Here is a 21594-nt window from a genome sequence, read left to right on the forward strand (position 1 = left end):
TGATTTTAATTATTTCCTATCTTCTGCTTTTGGTATTGATTTGTTCTTCTTTTTCTAAGGCTTTGAGATGTAGTGTTAGGCCATTTATTTGCTGGGTTTTTATTCTTTTAATGAATGCACTCAATGCAATAAACTTTCCTCTTAGTACTACCTTCAGAGTGTCCCAAAGATTTTGATATGTTGTATCAGTGTTCTCATTTACCTCTAAGATTTTTTTTATTTTATCCTTGATATCTTCTACTATCCACTCATCATTCAATTGTGTATTATTTAGTCTCCATTTGTTACAGTAGCTTCTATTTTTTTTAATTTTATCATTGATTTCTATTTTCCTTCCATTGTGGTCTATTAGAATGCAAGGCATTAGCTCTGCTTCTTTGTATTTACTAAGAGTTGTTTGTGGCATAAGATATGATCTGTTTTAGAGAAAGAGCCATGTGTTGCTGAGAAGAAAGTATATTTGCTCATTGATGGACAAAATATTCTATATGTGTCTGTTAAGTCTAAGTTATTGATTGTATTATTTAGTTCTATAATTTTCTTTTAGTTTTTGTTTGGAAGATCTGTCCAGTAGTGAGAGAGGATTGTTAAAATCATCCAGTACTATTGTATTTTGGTCTGTTTGACTCTTGAAATTAAGAAGGGTTTGTTTGATGTACATGGATGCTCCACTGTTTGGGGCATAAATATTTATAATTGTTATATTCTTCTTAAATATACTTCCCTTCTTTTCCTCTTCTGATTAACTTTTGTTTGAATCTACTTTATCTGAAATGAGAGTGAAGAACCCTACTTGTTTATGCAATCCATATGAGTGGTAAATTTTTTCCCATCCTTTCACCTTCAGGCTGTGGATGTCTTTGCCAATGAGGTGAGTCTCTTGAAGACAGCATATTGTTGGATCTTACATTTTAATCCAATCTGCCAATTTGTGTCATTTGATTGATGACTATAGGTTATTAACATTCAAGGTTATTTTTGAGATATGATTTGTATTCCCTGTCATTTTGATTTATTTCTGATTTTTTATTTGTCTTAGTTTCTCATTTGGTTGAATGTCACTTTACTATAGATCCTCCCTTTGCTGGTTTTCACTCCCCCCACCCCTTTATCCTCAAGTAATATTCTGTTGAGAATGCTATGATGTAGTGTACGCTTTCTAGTTGTGAATTCTTTTAATTTTTGTTTATCATGGAATGTTTTAATTTCGTTTTCAAATTTGAAAATTTTTCTAAATATAAAATTCTTGGTTAGCATCCATTTTCTTTCAGAGCTTGAAATATATTACTCCAGGACCTCCTAGCTTTGAAGATCTGGGCTGAGAAATCAGTTTGGATCTGAATTGTTCCCCCCCCCCATATGTAATTTGATATTTTTCTTAAAACCTTTGGGATTTTATCTTTATTCTCTGTGTTAGTCATTTTCATTATAACGTGTCTTGGTGTGGGTCTGCTGTAATTTTGTACTTTTGGGGTCCTGTAAGCCTCTTGTATTTGATCTTCCACTCCATTCTTTAGGTTTGAAAATTTTTCTGCTATTATATCATTGAAAGATTTTGGATTCTTTTGGTTTGTATCTCTGCTCCTTTATCTATATTGATAACTCTTAAATTTGGACTTTTCATGTTATACCATAATTCTTGGATGATATGTTCATGGTTTCTTACCATCTTCTCCACATGTTCAATTCTCCTTTCAAGTTTATATATTTTGTCTTCATTGTCTGTGGTTCTGCCTGCCAAGTGATCTAATCTGTTGGTGATGCTTTTAATTGAATTTATAATTTGGTTTACTGATTCCTTTATTTTGAGGATTTTTATTTTTCAAGTCTTTATTGAAGTGGTATTTCACATCCAGTATTTTTCTTAGATTTCTCTCCTTATACTATACTTCACATATCAGTTTAACCATATATGTTCTGAACTCCTTCTTAGACATTTCTTCTACTGTGTTATCAGTGGCTTCTGTTGTTGAAGCATCTTGGTTTGTTTGGGGTGCTTTGTTCCCTTGTTTTTTCATGTTGTTAGTGTTCTTTCCTACCTAAAAGTATGGATCTAAGTCAAGATATGTTCTACCCTGTAGACCTATAGTGTCCCTAAAGGTTTCAGGTGCTTTGCTTTTACTGGTAAGACCAATATCAACAGGGCCCAATGAACACAATAACTTAACCTTATAACCTAATAACTCCCTTAAACCTAATAACTCCCACTAAGACATCTACTGCTTTCTCACATAGAACCAAAAATAATTAGTTCAATAACTATCTATAGTATGAACAAAATATTCACTAAAACAATTTATGATTTAAAATGGTGAATGAGAGAACAAAGGTAGTGTGGTATGCAATATTCACAAGGGAGGAAAATAGAAGCTAGAAGTAAAAATTCACAGGAAGTGTGGAATAATAACTGATAGAGATTGACTGTTGGTTGGAGAAAGAAATTCCAAGAAAGTAGAAAACATAAAGGAAAAATACAAACAAAGAGGAAAAAAAATAAATCCATAAGAGTACAACAAAAATGCAAAACACCATTCATATATCATTGTCCTCCAAACACTGATGCATAAAAAACAAGCTGTTCCAAATATGGTAGAGAGATTAGTGAATTAAAAAATAAAATAAAATAAAGCAAATCATGCTGTAAGTTGAACTGTAGGTGTTCATCAGTTTCTCAGCCCTAGCTCTGACATCTCTTGGGATCAGGAAACCAAGACCAGCCCTTGCAAACCCAGCCTCTATCCCACCAATCTGAGCTTCAGATTCCTCAGGATTGGCCACGCTGCAGTCCCAAGATCTCAATGCTGCTCATACTTGCTGAGAGACCACCAGGGATACACTCATGCAAAGGAGCAACTCTGAGATGCAGCAGCACCAAGACAATGGCCACCAGCACTCTCACAAGGAAGACCCCAGATTCCTCCAAACCTTCTGGCACCCCCACACTGGACCTGCATGTCCCAGCAGGAGTCCCCAGCAGAGGCTCTTGTGGTGGTAAACCTGCTGGCACCCAGGCCCCCGCACTGACTGGTGTCCCCAATGGGTGAAGCCACATGCAACCAACCTTAAGTCTCCCTCGAAGTCTTCCTCTAGGTTATGGTAGCAGTGGTAGTGGTGGTGGTTGCTGGCAGGGAGTCAACAGTAGTGGTGGTTGCAGCGGTAGCTAAAATAGCAACTGAAGGGGCATTGTATCTAAGTGATCTCCAGGGTCAGAAGCAATGTAGGCTTCAGTTGTATCCAAGGCAGTGGTTTCCTTCTGTGGCAGTAGCATCCAGAAAGAAGACCCCAATAGGATCTCAGGCTGGCAGCAGCAGAATCAGAGGCAGCAATGGAGTTAGCAGTGCAAGTGGCCGCTGACTGACAGGAGAATTTCAGTTCAACAGCAGCTACCTCGGAAGTAGCAAAGGAATTCACCTCAGAGGTAACTGAGGCCTTGCCCAGAGAGGAGTCATCCAGCACGGCAGTGAATTCTGCCGCAGCCCAGAAAGAAGTTCTCCAGGTGATGTTAGGCTGGCGGCAGCAGAATCAGAGACAGCAATGGCTGTTGCGTTGACTGCAGCGGTTGATTGACAGGAGAATTCCGTTTCAGCAGCAGCTACCAGGGAGGTAACAAAGGAATTCACCACAGAGGTAACTGAGACCTTGCCCAGAGAGGAGACCTCCAGCATGGCAGTGACTTCTGCGGCAGCACAGAAAGAAGTCCTCCAGGTTATGTTAGGCTGGCTGCAGCAGAATCAGAGACAGCAATGGCGGTTGCAGTGGCGGTTGCAGTTGATTGACAGGAGACTTCTCGCACAGCAGCAACTACCTGGAAGGTAGCAAAGGAATTCACCTCCCAGGTACCTGAGGCCTTGCCCAGGGAAGAGACCTTCGAGAACTTCAGTGACTTCTGTGGTGGTCCAGAAAGAAGTCCTCCAGGTGATCTTAGGCTGGCGGCAGCCGAATCAGAGACAGCAATGACGGTTGAGGTGGCGGTTGCTGTTGATTGACATGAGATTTCCGGTTCAGCAGCAGCTACCTGGGAGGTAGCAAGGAATTCAACTCAGAGGTAACTGAGGCATTACCCAGAGAGGAGACCTCCAACATGGCAGTGACTTCTGCAGCAGCCCAGAAAGAAGTCCTCCAGGTGATCTTAGGCTGGCGGCAGCCGAATCAGAGACAGCAATGACGGTTGAGGTGGCGGTTGCTGTTGATTGACATGAGACTTCCGGTTCAGCAGCAGCTACCTGGGAGGTAGCAAAGGAATTCACCTCCGAGGTAACTGAGGCCTTGCCCAGGAGGAGACCTCCAGCATGGCAGTGACTTCTGCGGCAGCCCAGAAAGAAGTCCTCCAGGTGATGTTAGGCTGGCGGCGGGGGAATCAGAGACAGCAATGGCGGTTGCGGTGCCTGCAGCGGTTATTGACAGGAGACTTCCGTTTCAGGAGCAGCTACCTCGGAGGCAGCAAAGGAATTCACCTCAGAGGTAACTGAAGCGATGCCCAGAGAGGAGACCTCCAGCACGGCAGTGACTTCTGCGGCATCCCAGAAAGAAGTCCTCCAGGTGATCTTAGGCTGGCACCGGCGCAATCAGAGACAGCAATGGCGGTTGCAGTGCCTGCAGCGGTTGATTGACAGGAGACTGCCCGTTCACTAGCAGCTACCTGGGAGGTAGCAAAGGAATTCACCTCCGAGTTACCTGAGGCCTTGCCCAGGGAAGAGACCTTCAAGAAAGTCAGTGACTTTTGTGGTAGTCCAGAAAGAAGTCCTCCAGGTGATCTTAAACTGGTGGAGGCTAAATCAGAGACAGCAATGCCGGTTGCGGTGCTGGCAGCAGTTGATTGACAGGAGACTTCCGGTTCAGCAGCAGCTACCTGGGAGGTAGCAAAGGAATTCACCTCTGAGGTACCTGAGGCCTTGCCCAGAGATGGGACCTCCAGAACGGCAGTGACTTCTGCGGCAGCCCAGAAAGAAGTCCTCCAGGTGATCTTAGGTTGGCAGCAGCGGAATCAGAGACAGCAATGGCGGTTGCGGTGCTGTCAGCAGTTGATTGACAGGAGACTTCCGGTTCAGCAGTAGCTACCTCCAAGGTAGCAAATGAATTCACCTCCGAGGTACCTGAGGCCTTGCACAGGGAAGAGACCTTCGGGAACGTCAGTGACTTCTGTGGTAGTCCAGAAAGAAGTCCTCCAGGTGATCTTAGGCTGGCAGAAGCAGAATCAGAGACAGCAATGGCCTTTGAGGTGCTGGCAGCGGTTGATTGACAGGAGACTTCCAGGTTCAGCAGCAGCTACCTGGGAGGTAGCAAAGGAATTCAACTCAGAGGTAACTGAGGCATTACCCAGAGAGGAGACCTCCAGCATGGCAGTGACTTCTGCAGCAGCCCAGAAAGAAGTCCTCCAGGTGATGTTAGGCTGGCGGCGGGGGAATCAGAGACAGCAATGACGGTTGCGGTGCTGGCAGCGGTTGATTGACAGGAGACTTCCGGTTCAGCAGCAGCTACCTGGGAGGTAGCAAAGGAATTCACCTCCGAGGTACCTGAGGCCTTGCCCAGGGAAGAGACCTTGGAGAACGTCAGTGACTTCTGTGGTAGTTCAGAAAGAAGTCCTCCAGGTGATCTTAGGCTGGCCGAGGTGGAATCAGAGACAGCAATGCCATTTGCTGTGCCGGCAGGGGTTGATTGACAGGAGACTTCCGGTTAAGCAGCAGCTACCTCAGAGGTAGCAAAGGAATTCACCTCCGAGGTACCTGAGGCCTTGCCCAGGGAAGAGACCTTCGGGAACGTCAGTGACTTCTGAGGTAGTCCAGAAATAAGTCCTCCAGGTGATCTTCGGCTGGAAGCAGCCGAATCAGAGACAGCAATGGCGGTTTCGGTGCCGGCAGCGGTTGACAGGAGACTTCCGGTTCAGCAGCAGCTAACTCGGAGGTAGCAAAGGAATTAACCTCCGAGGTACCTGAGGCCTTGCCCAGGGAAGAGACCTTCGAAAACTTCAGTGACTTCTGTGGTGGTCGAGAAAGAAGTCCTCCAGGTGATCTTAGGCTGGCGGCAGCCGAATCAGAGACAGCAATGGCGGTTTCCGAGCTGGCAGGGGTTGCTTGACAGGAGACTTCCGGTTCAGCAGCAGCTACCTGGGAGGTAGCAAAGGAATTCACCTCAGAGGTAACTGAGGTCTTGCCCAGAGAGGAGACCTCCGGCAAGGCAGTGACTTCTGCGGAACCCCAGAAAGAAGTTATCTAGGTGATCTCAGGCTGGCGGCAGCAAAATCAGAGACAGCAATGGGGGTTGTGGTGCCGACAGCGGTTGATTGACAGGAGACTTCAGGTTCAGTAGCAGCTACCTGGGAGGTAGCAAAGGAATTAACCTCCGAGGTACCTGAGGCCTTGCCCAAGGAAGAGACCTTCCGGAATGTCAGTGACTTCTGTGGTAGTCCAGAAAGAAGTCCTCCAGGTGATCTTAGGCTGGCGGCAGGGGAATCAGAGACAGCAATGGCGGTTTCCGAGCCGGCAGGGGTTGCTTGACAGGAGACTTCCGGTTCAGCAGCAGCTACCTTGGAGGTAGCAAAGGAATTCACCTCTGAGGTACATGAGGCCTTGCCCAGAGAGGAAACCTCCAGCACCTCAGTGACTTCTGCAGCAGCCCATAAAGAAGTCCTCCAGGTGATCTTAGGCTGGTGGCAGCAGAATGAGAGACAGCAATGGCGGTTGGGGTGCTGGCAGTTGTTGATTTACAGGAGACATTCGGTTCTGCAGCAGCTACCTCGGAGGTAGCAAAGGAATTCACCTCCGAGGTACCTGAGGCCTTGCCCAGGGAAGAGACCTTTGGGAACGTCAGTGACTTCTCTGGTCGTCCAGAAAGAAGTCCTCCAGGTGATCTTAGGATGGCGGCAGCGGAATCAGAGACAGCAATGGCAGTTGCGGTGCTGTCAGCAGTTGATTGACAGGAGACTTCTGGTTCAGCAGTAGCTACCTCGGAGGTAGCAAATGAATTCACCTCCGAGGTACCTGAGGCCTTGCACAGGGAAGAGACCTTCGAGAATGTCAGTGACTTCTGTGGTAGTCCAGAAAGAAGTCATCCAGGTGATCTTAGGCTGGCGGCAGGGGAATCAGAGTCAGCAATGGCCTTTGAGGTGCTGGCAGTGGTTGATTGACAGGAGACTTCCGGTTCAGCAGCAGCTACCTGGGAGGTAGCAAGGAATTCAACTCAGAGGTAATTGAGGCATTACCCAGAGAGGAGACCTCCAGCATGGCAGTGACTTCTGCAGCAGCCCAGAAAGAAGTCCTCCAGGTGATCTTAGGCTGGCAGCAGCGGAATCAGAGACAGCAATGGCGGTTTTGGCGCTGGCAGCGGTTGATTGACAGGAGACTTCCGTTTCAGGAGCAGCTACCTCGGAGGTAGCAAGGGAATTCACCTCCGAGTTACCTGAGGCCTTGCCCAGGGAAGAGACCTTGGAGAACGTCAGTGACTTCTGTGGTAGTCCAGAAAGAAGTCCTCCAGGTGATCTTAGGCTTGCGGAGGCGGAATCAGAGACAGCAATGTCGGTTGCGGTGCAGGCAGCTGTTGATTGACAGGAGATTTCTGGTTCAGCAGCAGCTACCTGGGAGGTAGCAAAGATATTCACCTCTGAGGTGTCTGAGGTCTTGCCCAGGGAACAGACCTTCGGGAACGGCAGTGACTTCTGTGGTAGTCCAGAAAGAAGTCCTCCAGGTGATGTTAGGCTGGTGGCAGGGGAATCAGAGACAGCAATGGCGGTTGAGGTGCCTGGAGCGGTTGATTGACAGGAGACTTCTGTTTCAGCAGCAGTTACCTCGGAGGTAGCAAAGGAATTCACCTCAGAGGTAATTGAGGCCTTGCCCAGAGAAGAGACCTCTGGGAATGTTAGTGACTTCTGTGGTAGCCCAGAAAAAAAGACGTCCAGGTGGTCTCAGGCTGGCAGCTGCAGAATCAGAGGCAACAATGCTGAGGGTGGTGTTTGATAGACAGGAGACTTCCGGTTCAGAGGCTAATTTTTAATTTTTCTTAATTAATTACATTTTCTATACTTTGTGTAGTTTGTTTTTTTATTTAAATATGTTTTAAATAATTTATTTATATAATTTATTGTAGATAGAATACATATTTGTGGTTCTTATAATAAATTATATTTTTTTGTTAAATGTACTACTATTTAATTTCAATGATTTTAAAAAAAATACGACAAATTCTGAACCTGTTTTTATTTTTTAGTGCATTCCAGTTATAAATAATGGTGGGGTCATGGTTAACATTTTCATAAATACACGTAGTTTTCTTCATTTCAATACTCAGTACTCCCTCTTTTCATGCTTTCTTCTGTCCCCTTAGTCCCAAGGCACCCTGGAGCCCAACTCCCATGAGCGGGGTAGTGAATGCAAGGGTGCACAGCTGCTGGAAGACGTACCTGGATCTCATTAAACCATTCCAAGCCTAGACCTGCTCTTCTTGTTCCTCTCTGCTCCTCCTCTTTTGCTAGAGTGTAGCTGGTAATAGACTGGAAGCCATGGCTGCAGTTAACTGGAGGATTGGTCCTCTGTGAATGGAGGCAATAACAGAGCAGCGATGTAGGAATGGTAGAAACTTTAGAATCAGCTTTGGTTCCAAACTTGACTTGGCTGCCCCTCACTGTGTGACCTTGATCCCATTATATTTTTCCTGAATTGAATTCTCTCATCCTAAAAACCTAGCAAAAGCAAACCTCAGGGGTACTGGTAAGGATTCAATGAGGTAGCACATAAAATACCTACCATGAGCCTAATAGGTTTCAATAGGATGTGTTTTCTGACTAGGTTTGAGTTAGAAAATTAACATCAAAGAAACTAGGAGATCTCTGCTTTGTCATTGGTATAAATTTGTTCCTAATGAATCATTCTGATGAGTATAAATTCCGCCAGCCAGCTATCTGTTCTTCAAATGCTTCCCTGAAGGACTCTGCTGTCAATGTATTCATTGGTAGAGAACATAATTTTATTCATTCAACACGTATTTTCTGAGCATAGGCTATGTCATAGGACTATACCTACTTGATTTATAACACTACAATGCCCCTGCAAGATAGCTGTGATTATCATTTGACAGATGAGTCAAGTGGGTTCAGTATTCTTCCATAATCACATGGAAGATGGATAGCGATTTGAACTTAGGCTCTCTGATTCCAGGATTGTACCTTTTCTTTCTCCCCAGCTGCCTCTGTTTTTAATAATGGCAGTGCTTCAGATAGGTCAAATTCATCAACACAGTCTCAGTTCCAGATGTCCAGTCTCCTGAGCTTCCATGAAAGTAGAGAGTTTGTGGGGTATGATACTGGTGTCTTATGGCTGAAAAGCCCAGCTAGATCCAGGGCTCCCATGATGTCACCTTGTCCCTAGTATCCCCACCTGTAGATTTTGTCCTTCTATGGTGAATAGGCTCTTCACACATGGTGGATAAATGGTCTCCATTCTTTGACTTATATGTTTATAGCTTTCCAATGTATTAGCTGGGCCTCGTCCCCAGAGGTTCTACCAATGTCCTGGACATATGTTCATGGCTCTCATTGTCCTAACTTGGGCCTTATGTCCATTTCTCAGATAACTCCTGGGGCTGGAATATGAAATATACTGATTCCAAGTTGAGCTTGGGTGATGTGACCTCAATGACTCAGTGTAGAAAGGGAGGTTTCCTCAGATGAAAATCAGGGTACACTTGCTAGCACAAGAGGAAGTTGATGTAGGTGAAGGAAACGTATCGCTCTCCACCTTACAGGGCTGGATTACATCTCAAGGTTGGGTCAGATAATGACAGGTGTGCTAAGCTGTCACAGATTTCAGCAACACAAGCAGAGAGCAGGGATACCCAGGGCCTACAGTTCCCATTGTACAAGGAATGCAGAGTATCCAGGGGAAAGACTCTATAAGCTTTGAAGTTCCCCCTATTTATTATTTCTAACTCTCCCTAGGTAATGCAAATATGCCATCAGACAAGTGAATCGAGGGAAGTGATTGTAAATATTGACACCCCTATTTAGCTGCAATTTTCCATACTAGCTGATCAGCTGCCTAAAGTCTCCCCAAAGAGACCCTGGGGTTGTCACATATGTGCCAAGTCCAGTCAACTCTAACCCCTTGTGGGTACCTGTTTCTTGAGAGGTCATTCGAGGAGATGCTGGACCATTGCCCCTGCTGGGTATGCTCTGAGACATGCCACCTTGTTAAGGGTCACCTTTTGGCACTCTTGAGGTGGTGTCTCCTGGATCTGGTTGCTCTCCTCAGTTCTCACTACCTCAGCCATGCTGGGTTCCAGGCAGAAACAGAAGGTATGCCACTTTCCTGGCACTGTGCAGCAGAACTTTCCAAGGCAATGGAGATGTTCTTTATCTGTGCTGTCCAGTGTGGAAGCCAGTCATTGTGGCTACTGATCATTTTAAATGTGGACATTACAACCTAATAACTGGATTCTCTAATTTTATTAAATTCCAATGCAAAATTAACCACATGTGGTTACTGGCTGCCATATTGCCATATTGGATAGCATAGCTCTGTAGGACTCAGCCTTCTTCATCTGAGAGCTAGACCTAGGGTCCTGATGCCCGCTGTCCTCTTCAACTCTTGTCTCCCATCCCTATTCCTCCTTCAGATAATGTGCCCCTCATGACTTTCTAGCAAACCATTTTCTTCATCTGTATCCAATTCATACAAATTGGTGCTGAAGGCCAATAAACCAGACAACTCTCTACTCTATTTCAAACTAATCAGATTGGATCACTTAGCTTTTTTTACAACTACAAAGCATTTTACTATCTGTGGCAAGTGCCTCTTAACCATGGTGAGATCTTTAAGGGTAAGGAGTTTGTGTTTATTGAACACCTACTATGTGAAAGCTCCTATACCTGGCCTATAAAATGGTCACTTGACTGATCTTCCCACCAACCTTATGTGGTAGATTTTTTTAGGTGGAAGTCAGACAGTTCTGTGCTCTGTCATAGCACAGCACACTGAATCCAAGAGTCAGCCTTGCACTTCTTCCAAATGTAGGTCAGGCTGCTTGGAAGCTAATACCAAGCTGTGTTACCCACCTTCTCTGGTTCTGATGCCCACAAAGGACACTGTGTACTGCTGCTGCTGCTGCTGCAGTAAGACAGATCCATGGCACCTTCCAAGTTAATGACATCCAGCCTAAGAACTTTCTAGAAATCACAGTTTCAGACTTTGTGCCAAACAACTGGCCCAAGTTATTGTCCCTAAAAACATCTTGAAATTTGACCTATCTTATCCAGAATGGATCATACTGACTGCCCAAATACCAATGCACATGAAAAAGGTCTGCATCTGCTTCGATGGGTCAGATGTTGTCTGCAGAGGTTTTATCTGAAAGAAATTCACGAGTCCGGCTGAAGGGAGGCACGTTTCTGCAGCTTTCAGTAGGGCCCTGGCCTCTCTGGCAGGTGGGCCTCCCTCCCTTTCTTAGGGCTCAGAATAGAGCTGTACCAGGAAGGGCCACACAGGAAGAGATGGCGCTGTGGCTTACCTGGTCACTGGGGGTCAGTTAAAACATCGGGCACCTTCTAGATCTGCAAGAGGAGGGGTTGGAAACTGTAACCAGGGTCCAGTCCAGCCCCTCACTTGTTTTTTTTTTTACCATCTTTGAGTTAAGAATGGCCACGAGGAGTAGAGGGACCAAATGGGTGCAAGTTCACGGGGCACTGCTTCTTTGGTGCTTGGAACAAAGCAGAGACCCCAGCTGCCCAGACAGAGCAGGTCTGCACCCCTGACCCAGGGCCTGAAAAACATGGCTTTGTGTTTGTTTCATTCTCCATTTGAAAGAGCTCTGCCTCACGGGTCACTGGGTCATTTCTTCCTTGGGAGAAACCTTCAAGGACATCTTGTTGTAACAGCAGCTTCCTCGGCACCTCAGGGGAATGTGTAGATTCCAGGACCAGCACCCTTTCCCCACATAAATGGTAACAACCTGCTTCCCACTGGGCAAGAGTGAGCTAGCAGAGGCCTGGATGTCAATCCCAAGAGCATCTCTGCTCAAACCCCAGGGGCCCTAGTTGGCCATGTAGAAGCTGGCCTAGACACTGAGGTCCACCTTCCCTGTACGAAGGCAGCTTCCACAGCCCCCAGTCAGTTCCAGCTGGAGCCACATAGAACAGGGTCCCCCTGGGGTGGCTGATAGTTGGGCACTGCTTTGCTAAAGTACTTTATATATTGTTTAGCCATTATGTCATACCTGTAGAGGACAAAGGTACTCAGAAAAGGGCTTTCTGGTGCCAGCACGTGCACACTGCACCCCAGGGCCACACACGTGTAAGAGTGGCCTAGGGACCAGCCACGCCCAGGGTCTCACCACCCTCGGATGGTTCCCGTCTCCCCTCCAACCGCTGACCCCAGCCTGCCATTTTCCCTTCAATGCCACATGTCCATGGTGCCTGTGACCTTGAGCGTCCTGCCCCTGGTAACCCTTCTATTGGCTGGAGGTGAGCAGAGATGACCAAAGTCAACCAACCGCTGAGACCAGCTGAGCAGCCCCAGCTGAGCAGGGCAGGAAGAGGAAGTGAAACCCCATAGAAGGCCAAATTTTTAGAAATCCACTGAGCCTGGAATGTCCCTAACAGATAACAGACATTCAGAATTCAGAGAGCCTTGTGCACAACGAAACCCAGAAGTATGTTAAAAGAATAATATGCCGTGACCATAGGGTGGAAAGATAAATATTCAGAACAGTTCTATGATTTATCATTTGTATAATACATCATAATACTAGACCAAAAGGAAAATATGATCCCAATGCTGCTAGAAAGTCTTCTGGCCATGCCCAACATCCTTTTCTGATTAGGAAAAAGAGAAGAAGAAAGGAGCTTAATAAATAGGGAATAAGAAGAAACTTCCAGAATGTGATAAAAAGAAAAGAAAAAAGAGACAGTTCAGGAAGAAGACTTGTTCTAAAAGAAATAAGCAAAACGTTAATAGCCTTCCTACGCATCAGAAAGTAGCCACTGGAAAAAACATAATAGAAATTCTGTTCACAACCATAAAGGGCTGGAAATAAATTAACAAAACTCTGCCAGACCCACAAGAAACCCAGGTGACTTTACTGAGAACTGTATATAGTTGAATACACAGAGATCAACTATTTTCTCTAGATAGTAAGGCCGACTTCTCCTAAATAATTATAAAAAGTCAGCATCATCACAGTAAAATTCACAAGATTTTTTTTTCCTTTTGGAAGGAAAAAGAAAAGATTTGGAAGATGGGCTTTGAGCTTCTCCACACAATTAAATACACAAGAACAGCCAGGAAAGCTTGGAATAGGAATAATGAGAACTTGTACAACAGATGTTAAAATGATTAAAAAAATTAACATTTCAGTAATGAAAGCCATTTGGTAGTAAAACCAAAATAGAAAGACTGATTACACCAGTATGCAAAGTCTGTGCAAATTTCACAAAGAAAGAGTAGATGCTAATCCCATGGCAGGACCTCAGGATAACCCCAAGCACAAGAAGCATGTCAGCTGGACATGGCTTAGTGGACACCCCTCCCAGCTCCCGGCTGATCCCAACCTTCCTGGGCAGCCCAGCCGCCATGTCTATCCTGTACTGCCCCACGCCTGGGGGCCACCCATGTGCCCTCCAGCTGTGTGGAGGGCAGTTGACACATCCGGTTCCCTCTCATTCCCAATAACAGTATGTTTCAAAATAACCAGAAGAGAGGAATCTGTTTTACCAACATCAAGAAATGGTAAAAGCCTGAGAAACTGGATATGCTAATTATCCTGATTGATCACTACACACCATGTACACATAGTGAAACATCACACTGTGCCCACAAACATGTATAATTATCATGTGGGGATTGGAAAAAAAGAAGACACCATCTTTTCTGAAACTTAAAGGCAACTGAGCAACAGTCAGGGAAAATGGTGAAGATGTCCTAGTTTCACTATTTTTGAAATGAAGTGACTTAATACGAGGGATAGGCAAGGGTGTGGGTGGATCTGAAGTGGGTTAGGTAAGATCTGAGAGGATGTGGCTCATAAGAGGAAATAAGTGTGATTATCCCAAGATGAGAGGGGAGGGGCTGGCAGAAAGCCAGCAGCCCCAGCAGGGAGTGGCACCAATAATGTCAACTCACTGGCTTTTAAGTGATAATTCAACTTAGTCCATAGTATTGCTATCACAACCAAGATGGCGCCACGCACCTGTGTGGAGGCCCAGGAAATCTCCTTCACCTGCAGGAAATGCCTGGGTCTTTAAAAGAACCTTCTGCATCCACTGCCCACCTCTCCACCTCCTTCCAGCCTCACGCATCGCCCCTGCTTCTCCAGCCCCCACGCCTCTCTGGGCTCCGGGTACCAGGACCTCTGAGCACGGCTCCTCCACTTGGTCACTGCTGACACCAGCTCACTGCCAATATTCCATCTCACATCACGACTTCCTCCCCTGTAAACAGCTTTTCCATGATGATCAGATTATGTCACAACGTATCATAACGATATCTGTGATATCATATTATATAATATCATGTCATAAGGTCACATGTTGTTGAAGTAGCAGCAAGCCTTTAGTCTACACGGAGGATTATTTTCTTCCTCCTGCTTTTCTGCATGTTGATAATAAGCATATATTTTTCCTAAGATTTGTAAGTAATCATTCTCGGAAATAAGTCTAGACCCCATGGTTAATGGGTCCTGGCCAGAGCCGCAGTGGGTGAGTTCCCCTTCAGGACAGTGCTTCAAGGGCCACTCCAAGCTCACTTTGCACCTCTGAGAAGCCACACAGGGCCTGGGACAGAGCATTTTAACATAAAATAATCACAGATGTTTGTGACCATTTCCTTTGCCACTGAATACCATCCCGAGAGCCCTGCAGCCTGCCTGTGTAACTCAAAGGTATGTGTACAGTGCCTTCAATAAGGTGGCCTTTGGGCACGATGGAGTTTTTAAAGGAGAGTTTTGATGTGGCACCACTAGGGGGTCATGGTCAGGGACAGCTCATACAGTAAGCCCTGAGCAACATTAAAAGTGACTAGAAACAGTGCTCTGAGGACCTAGCCCAGGGACCACAATGGCCCCTCCAGCTGCTCTCAAGCCAGGGAGTAACACAGGAAAAGGCCCTGGGGTAAGCCAGGCTCATCCGGGCTCTCACTCTTAAGCAACAGAGGGGTGAGAACCGCTAGGGCACGGCTGGGGGCTCACAGAAAGAGACGAGTCCAGCCAGACCCTGGGGTTGGCCCAGATGTGAGCTGCAGATTGACCTCCTTACCCACCCCTGTCAGTTTGGGCTCTCGTCCCTTTGAACTCCAAATCCTTCCATCCATGATCATGATGTAGATAATGGATTACAAACATGGCAAGGCCCTCGTAAACGGCTTTTGTGAACAATTTACAACACAGATTCTGAGGCCAACTGAGCTGGTGCAACTCACGGGTCACAGCCTTGTGTTTAATTTCTGCAGATATATTCACTTCCAGTTTTTGCTGCACTCTCCAGGGTAAGGTCAATGGAATCTGTTGTCAATGTAGAGCACCAAGCCCCCCTCCACCGCCCTCTTCCTCAGGTTTGGGACCCCCTCTTCTTCCCTTGCTTGTGATACATCGCTATCTGTCACCTGCCACGTCTCTGCCGGCTGGGACGGTGGGCCCCTTGGACATGTAGACATCATTTGGTAACCGTGACACTGTCTGGCTGGCTGAGGGAGAAGCTTCTGGGTTCCTGAGTCCCTCCCTAGTAACGGTGGGAGGGAAAGGGTGGCACAGTCCCTCTGGGAGAACTTGGGACACCAGTGGCCACATAGCCTCCGTATCTCCTGCTCTGCTGCTCACCATGAGGCTCCTCAGCAGTGACACATCAGGAAGCAGCCTCGTGACCACTGGCTGATTAGTGAACAGGACGTGCAAAGGACACTGTCCTCCTCCTTCACCAACCCACGAGGTCCCAGGGCTGAGATCAAGGCGCAGTCTCCACCCTCGGAGCCTCCTGTGCAGAAGAAACATGCTTCGTGGTCTAAGGACCCCCTCCACAAAGAAAAAAGGTCGTCAGGGAGGCTGAGCTCATAAAGGGAGAGAAAGGAGAGGACAGAGCCGGGAGTCCGGAAGCAGGACCTGCCTGCACAAAAGCATCGCGCCAAGCAGGTGTCCCTGCTTAGGGAGGCACAGGGGGACTTCCTGGGGGACAGGGGGACCTGACAGTGTGTTCCAGGGTCAAGTCACACAGCCCTGGGGAAGATGAGGAGACTGGAATTAAAATAAAATCTTTTGAGGATTCTAAGCAGAGCAAGGGATGCACTGGACCATGGGAGACCAGAAGGCCACTCCATGTGATGTCCCCAGAGGCACATGTCCCACGTAGATGTGCCTGCCTCTGACAAACAAAGCAGGTGACCCTCCTGTGTAGTCTGTACTTCTCACAGCCTCAGGCCTCTGTGTAGCAACTGACTGTCCTCGTTCTCTTCCTAAATTAAAAGGCAATATGTGGTTATAACAAGTGAAATGTATAACTGAAGTTTTAAGATATTAGTGTTAGTGATTAGAAAATAAGAGTACACCCTAAAACTAGTCTGCAATTTGTTTTTTATATTAAAAATGCCATCCTTCAATAAACACAGATCTTACTTTATCTTTTTAAGGATTGTATAATATTCTATAGTACAGATAAAAGACGCTTTATTCAATCATTCCTCTACCGACAGGTATTAAAAATGACCCAGGAAACACCTTCATATGCACGTCTGTCAGATTCCCAGGTGTGAGAAGGTTTGATTAAAGCCTGTGTGTTTTTCCCTTTAGTAGCTCTGATCAGATTATTTTCCAAAGACTTGATGGCTGTTTGTGCCCCAGCAGCAATGTCACTTCCCAGCCTTGTCTGTGACACCACAGGCTCCCTTCAACTTCCGCCCATCTGATGGTGCAAGACCAGCATCTGTCTTAATCTGAACTTTCCCTCCCAGCGGGTCGAGCTCCTTTTCACATGCGTTTAGCTACTTGAATCTCCTCCTCTGAATGCACGGTCATTGTCTCTAGCAGTTTTTCTCTGGGATCATCTTTTTATAAATTCAGGAGTTCTTCCTTTATTAGGAATTAAAAGCCTTTGTTCACCATATGCATCAAAAACATTTCCCCAATCTTTACCACTGCATTTCAGCTCTATTTTATCTTAAAAAAAATTTGTTTTATGAAACTAACTGTGTTTACTTAGTTTGTCATTCATAGCTTCTGGGTTTCTGGTTTTGACTGAAGGGTTCTGATCCACATCAAGCTGTAATAAATGATTTGTTAAATTTGTGTATCTGCTTGTGAACGTCTGAACTGATGTGGCTAAAATACCGTCTACTCTAAAGGACAAGTCCCCCCACTGGCACCACCACAGGGGACCCTGAAACCCTCTGGGAAGATGAAGTGTGAACGCACAACTGCGTTTTATCGGTGTATGAAGGAGAACTGCCTAAGCCAATACAGATACGGTCAGGTCCTGGCAGGTCCCGCTCAGCCTCGTCAGTCATGCGTCCCAGAGAAGATACTCTCTGGGCTCCACTCCCTAAACTCCCATTTAAACGGAATCGTTTAAAGCAGCAACTGAGCTCCTGTAAACGCTGAAATCTACACCAGGGAGTCACATAGAGCACAAGCAACCTCCCAGCGGAGCAGAGCTGCCCCGGAGTCACCGTTGTGCCGGCCTGCGGGCGCCTAGGGACACTGCTCATGGGTGCTGAACCCCCGGCCTCCATTTGTCACAGGTGGCTGGAGGTGCTCACCACTGGTGTCAACTTAAGGCTCAGCTCCTAACGGTGCTTTAAGTCCCTTTAAGGCCCCAGCCCTGAAGACCCTGCTCTCAGCCCCTCCAGGGAGGCCCTTGGCTGCTGCGCTCATGGCCCTCCCGGCCTGCCCAGCGTGGGGTGGACCCCCGTGAACACATAACGGGGCACATACCCGAACATGGCGACCAGCAGGTTGACGAGCTGGATGTTGGTGGACAGCATGTAGATGCACACCAGGGGGATGGTGACCCACTCGGGGAAGCGGGCAGGCTGTGCTCGTCCAGCTCCAAACACAGCAGCTTGGAATCGTTGCCGGTGAAGGTGCAGTGGGCGAAGTCCTATGTGGTACCTGAGGGGGTGAAACCAAAGGCCCAGTGAGGCCCCTCTAGAGGGCCCAGGGCCCTGGCATACCGGGGAACCAGGACGCAGTCATGGATATCCAAGCAAGGGACACACCTCAGAGTCACCTGTCCCTCCACTCCGTGCTTCCTGAGCTACCTCCCTGTTCCTTAGGGACTACACTGAGGTCAAGATCAAGCAAGGGCACATGTCCCATGGCCTCCACGGGTCAGCGGGTACCCAGGCACAGAGCTTAGAGGTCCAGCCTGTGAGACACGCACAAGGGCTCTGAGGCCACAGACGGGGGCAGTCCACCCAGAGGGAAGGGTCTCTGAGCTGAGAGCAGAAGGCTGGGCAGGAGCCGGTCCCGGGGGCGAACAGGAGGAGCAGGTGCCCAGGGCGTCCCAACAGAGCCAAGGCATATGGCGTGGGCATCACTGAAGACATCATCCCTCCCAGAATGAGAGATCTAGAGGGACTGGACACACTTTTTTTTTCTTTTTTAAATTTTTACACTAAAACTGCGGGAAGCCATCAGACTGTTTTAAGCAGGGGACAACACATCAGACTCTCCTCATCTGGCTGCAGCGTGGATGGGGGGAGCCAGAGAGGGAGCTGGGAGGTTGGGAGGAGGGTGCAGGCAGACAGAATGGGATGCTTAGGGTGGGCTGGGGGCGGGGACGCAGCAGGATGTCAAAGCATCTCAGAGACAAAGTCCACACAGCCAGCTGAGGACGTGGATGTTGGGGTGGACTCAGAAGAGGATCAAGAATGACATCGAGGCTCTGGGGTGCACAGCTGAGCTCATGGTGGGGAGACTGAGACAGAAAGATGGAGTCGCCCCCAAAAGGGCACACAGCACACTAAAAGCCAAGATTGCTGCCCCACTGGCTACCGTGTATGCTCCCAAGTGGGAACAAAACACCAACACGGAGGAACGTCCTGAGGACAAACGCAATGGCTCATGGGAAACAGCAAGACCGGCGAGCAAACGGGATAAAAATGACAAAGAGGAGGAAGGACCGTGTTTCTAATGTCCTGGAAGAGGCTCCAGCACAGGGCGCCGGAGAGACTGAAGAAGAGAGAGCCACAGGACACTGAGAGGTGCCACCAATCAAGGCTGGCTCCAGGAGGCCGTCGGCATCATCTATGGCAGGCAGACAGGAAACGACGGCTGGGCTGATGTCAGCACCATAAAGATGCTTCGCACAGTTCCCTGCCAGCACCAGCACATGCCCTGCTCTGCTCACCTGCGCTGGGTATGGGCAAATTAAGCCACGGGGCCACCACAGCTGCCTCCCGAAACCAGCTGGCACTGGGCTGATGTAAAAGTTTAGATTCCAGGTTCAGAGCAAATTTCTCCACGATGCTCTATTTGAAACAAATAGGTGCCCCGTTACCCTGTTGTAGGAAAGCACAGCTCGTGAGCGGGGTTTCTCCAGCCGCCACGTTACTCTGAAATCATTCTTCAAAAGGTTTGAAAAGTGAAATGCTGGGGACAAGGGAGAATCCTGCTTAGGAGTAAAGACAAGGTTTGAGGATTGTTTCTTCAGTCCGTGGCTCCGGCCCCCGCTCAGTGAACACATGGAACTGCGGTCAAGGTCAGCCCCGGAGGCTGCCTTCTGCTGGCCCCCTCCCAGCCCCATCTCCACCTGAGCCATGTCGGCTTACCATCCACGTCGCTGGGCACCTGGACGAACATGGCCAGGTAGGGCTCGTAGATGACGGGAGCAGAAGATCCACCTCCAGTGCTGCTTGTTTTGCCTCAGGATCCCTTGCCTGGCAACCCCGAAGGCCACCATCCACACGGCAAAGAGGAACAGGAAGAAGAAGACATCGACCAACTGCCAAGGAAGAACATCAGAACAGAGTCAGGAGCATGCCCACGGGCAGTGGAGCCTGAAGCCTGGCTGTTCTCAGTTAGCCCTGGTCCCAGGGCCCTGAAACTCTAGGTTACCTGTGCTCACTTGCTAATTTTTAAAAAATGGCCGGCATCACCTTTGGGTCTGGGGACAATGCTTTTCCAGAATTAAACCTGAAGGATGCATGTGCGTCCACCAGTCTCCAAACCAGCTCGGCACCTGCCGCTGAGTGACAGCCCAGCTCAAGAACATAAAAAGACCTATGGGGAGGACCTCTCTGTGTCTAGACCTCACGTACTTGCATTCTTTAAACCCCTAAATTATTTCTGTAGGTTTCTTTTCCTTGGGAAACAAAAGCAGTTCTTATTAGACAAGAATGGACAATTTGATTTTTTTAAAGTTTTTACACACACAGCATGACTTCATAGTGACTCCCTGCCTCAGATATGCTTTGAGTGAAAACCACAAGCTCAGCCTCGGTGTTGGAAAGGAACGTCCAGATAAGCTCATCCAGGCCCATCTCGCTGCAAGACAGACAGTGGAGGTCTGAGCCACATGGAGAATCGAACTAGGGAGCCACCGCCATGTGTGATTTCCCCTATGGTGCTATGTGAGCCTGGGGGGTCCTCCCTGCATGTGTCCCAGGGTCTGAGGTCAGGTTCCAATCCTCCCCTCCCTGCCCACGCTCTTAGCAAATTGTTCAGACTCCACTGGAAGCACACTGTAAAGTGTGCATCTGAACACGGGTGTTTATTTTCTACTCCCAGCCATCTCTCCTAAAAGTTCAACCTGGGAGACGCCCTTCATGAGGACACGTGGAAGAAAGCAACCGTCACTGATTGAAAAATGCAACCATCACATTAGGGGAGAAAGCCTCCTGTCAATCATTAGTGGAACTGAACGGAGCAAGAGAACCGTGGCGAGAGGGACTCTTGGCTCTTACCATCCTCTGCAACATTATGATCTTGGGTCCTAAATTTCTGCTGACAGTGAAAATGTGGATCAACCTTAGGGTGAATATAATGTAATCCAGGCAGAAAATGACCCAGCCGGAGTACAGCGAACTTTTATTAGAGGGGTGCAGCCTGTGGAGAGAAGGAGAACAGATGTGTGGGACATGGACAAAGCATCGCAACGTCGAGTTTTTAAAGTAACCAGAGTCAGGGAGCAGCTGAGAGCCAGGAGCTGGGCATGTGGAACAGGACAGGAGCATCACCACTGCCCTCTGCCACGTGGGCGCCAAAGAAGGCCCCAAGAGCTCTGGAGGCTCTTGGCTCCCTGTCCCTCATCCTCACGTCCTCCTGCCATCTTTGCTGGATCACAGGTAGGTGTCCAAGATGATGCCAACCCCACCCCAACCCCTGGACTTGGCTCTGCCAACTTCCCTCAAAAACTCACCGGGGTCTCCCTGACACTGATTAGCTAAGCCCTGCTACCAGAGGACACCCCTGTCAATTCTGAGATCCTCAACCCCAGCAGGAAGGATAAAAAAAAAATGGTGTGGTCACCCCTTTGCCATGGAGGGCAAGCACACCAACTTCACAGGGGCAAAAGGGAGCAGGTGGGCTCCTCTGCAAAGCGGCGCCCTGTGTGCCTGTCCATGACGCAGCCTCCCCTTTGGCCTGGAGGGACGTGGGCAACGGACCACGCCTGGGGCTTCCCAACCCTTC

General features: G+C 47.8%; 1 protein-coding gene across 1 annotated transcript in view; it reads right to left on the reverse strand.

Moving 5' to 3' along the window:
* Positions 1-5759: 5759 nt before the first annotated feature.
* LOC144367169 (transient receptor potential cation channel subfamily M member 8-like) overlaps positions 5760-21594 on the reverse strand; it is a 465203-nt gene continuing 449368 nt past the window's right edge. Inside the window, 13 exon segments of the mRNA XM_078022611.1 lie at positions 5760-6184; positions 6349-6643; positions 6733-7023; positions 7199-7861; positions 8393-8521; positions 11042-11152; positions 14275-14410; positions 17377-17565; positions 17896-17986; positions 17989-18072; positions 19734-19788; positions 19790-19906; positions 20868-21009. Of these exon segments, the coding sequence (XP_077878737.1) occupies positions 5760-6184; positions 6349-6643; positions 6733-7023; positions 7199-7861; positions 8393-8521; positions 11042-11152; positions 14275-14410; positions 17377-17565; positions 17896-17986; positions 17989-18072; positions 19734-19788; positions 19790-19906; positions 20868-21009 (2728 nt within the window).

The sequence above is a fragment of the Ictidomys tridecemlineatus genome, chromosome 1 (assembly GCF_052094955.1).
Source record: "Ictidomys tridecemlineatus isolate mIctTri1 chromosome 1, mIctTri1.hap1, whole genome shotgun sequence".
NCBI classification, from domain to species: Eukaryota; Metazoa; Chordata; class Mammalia; order Rodentia; family Sciuridae; genus Ictidomys; species Ictidomys tridecemlineatus.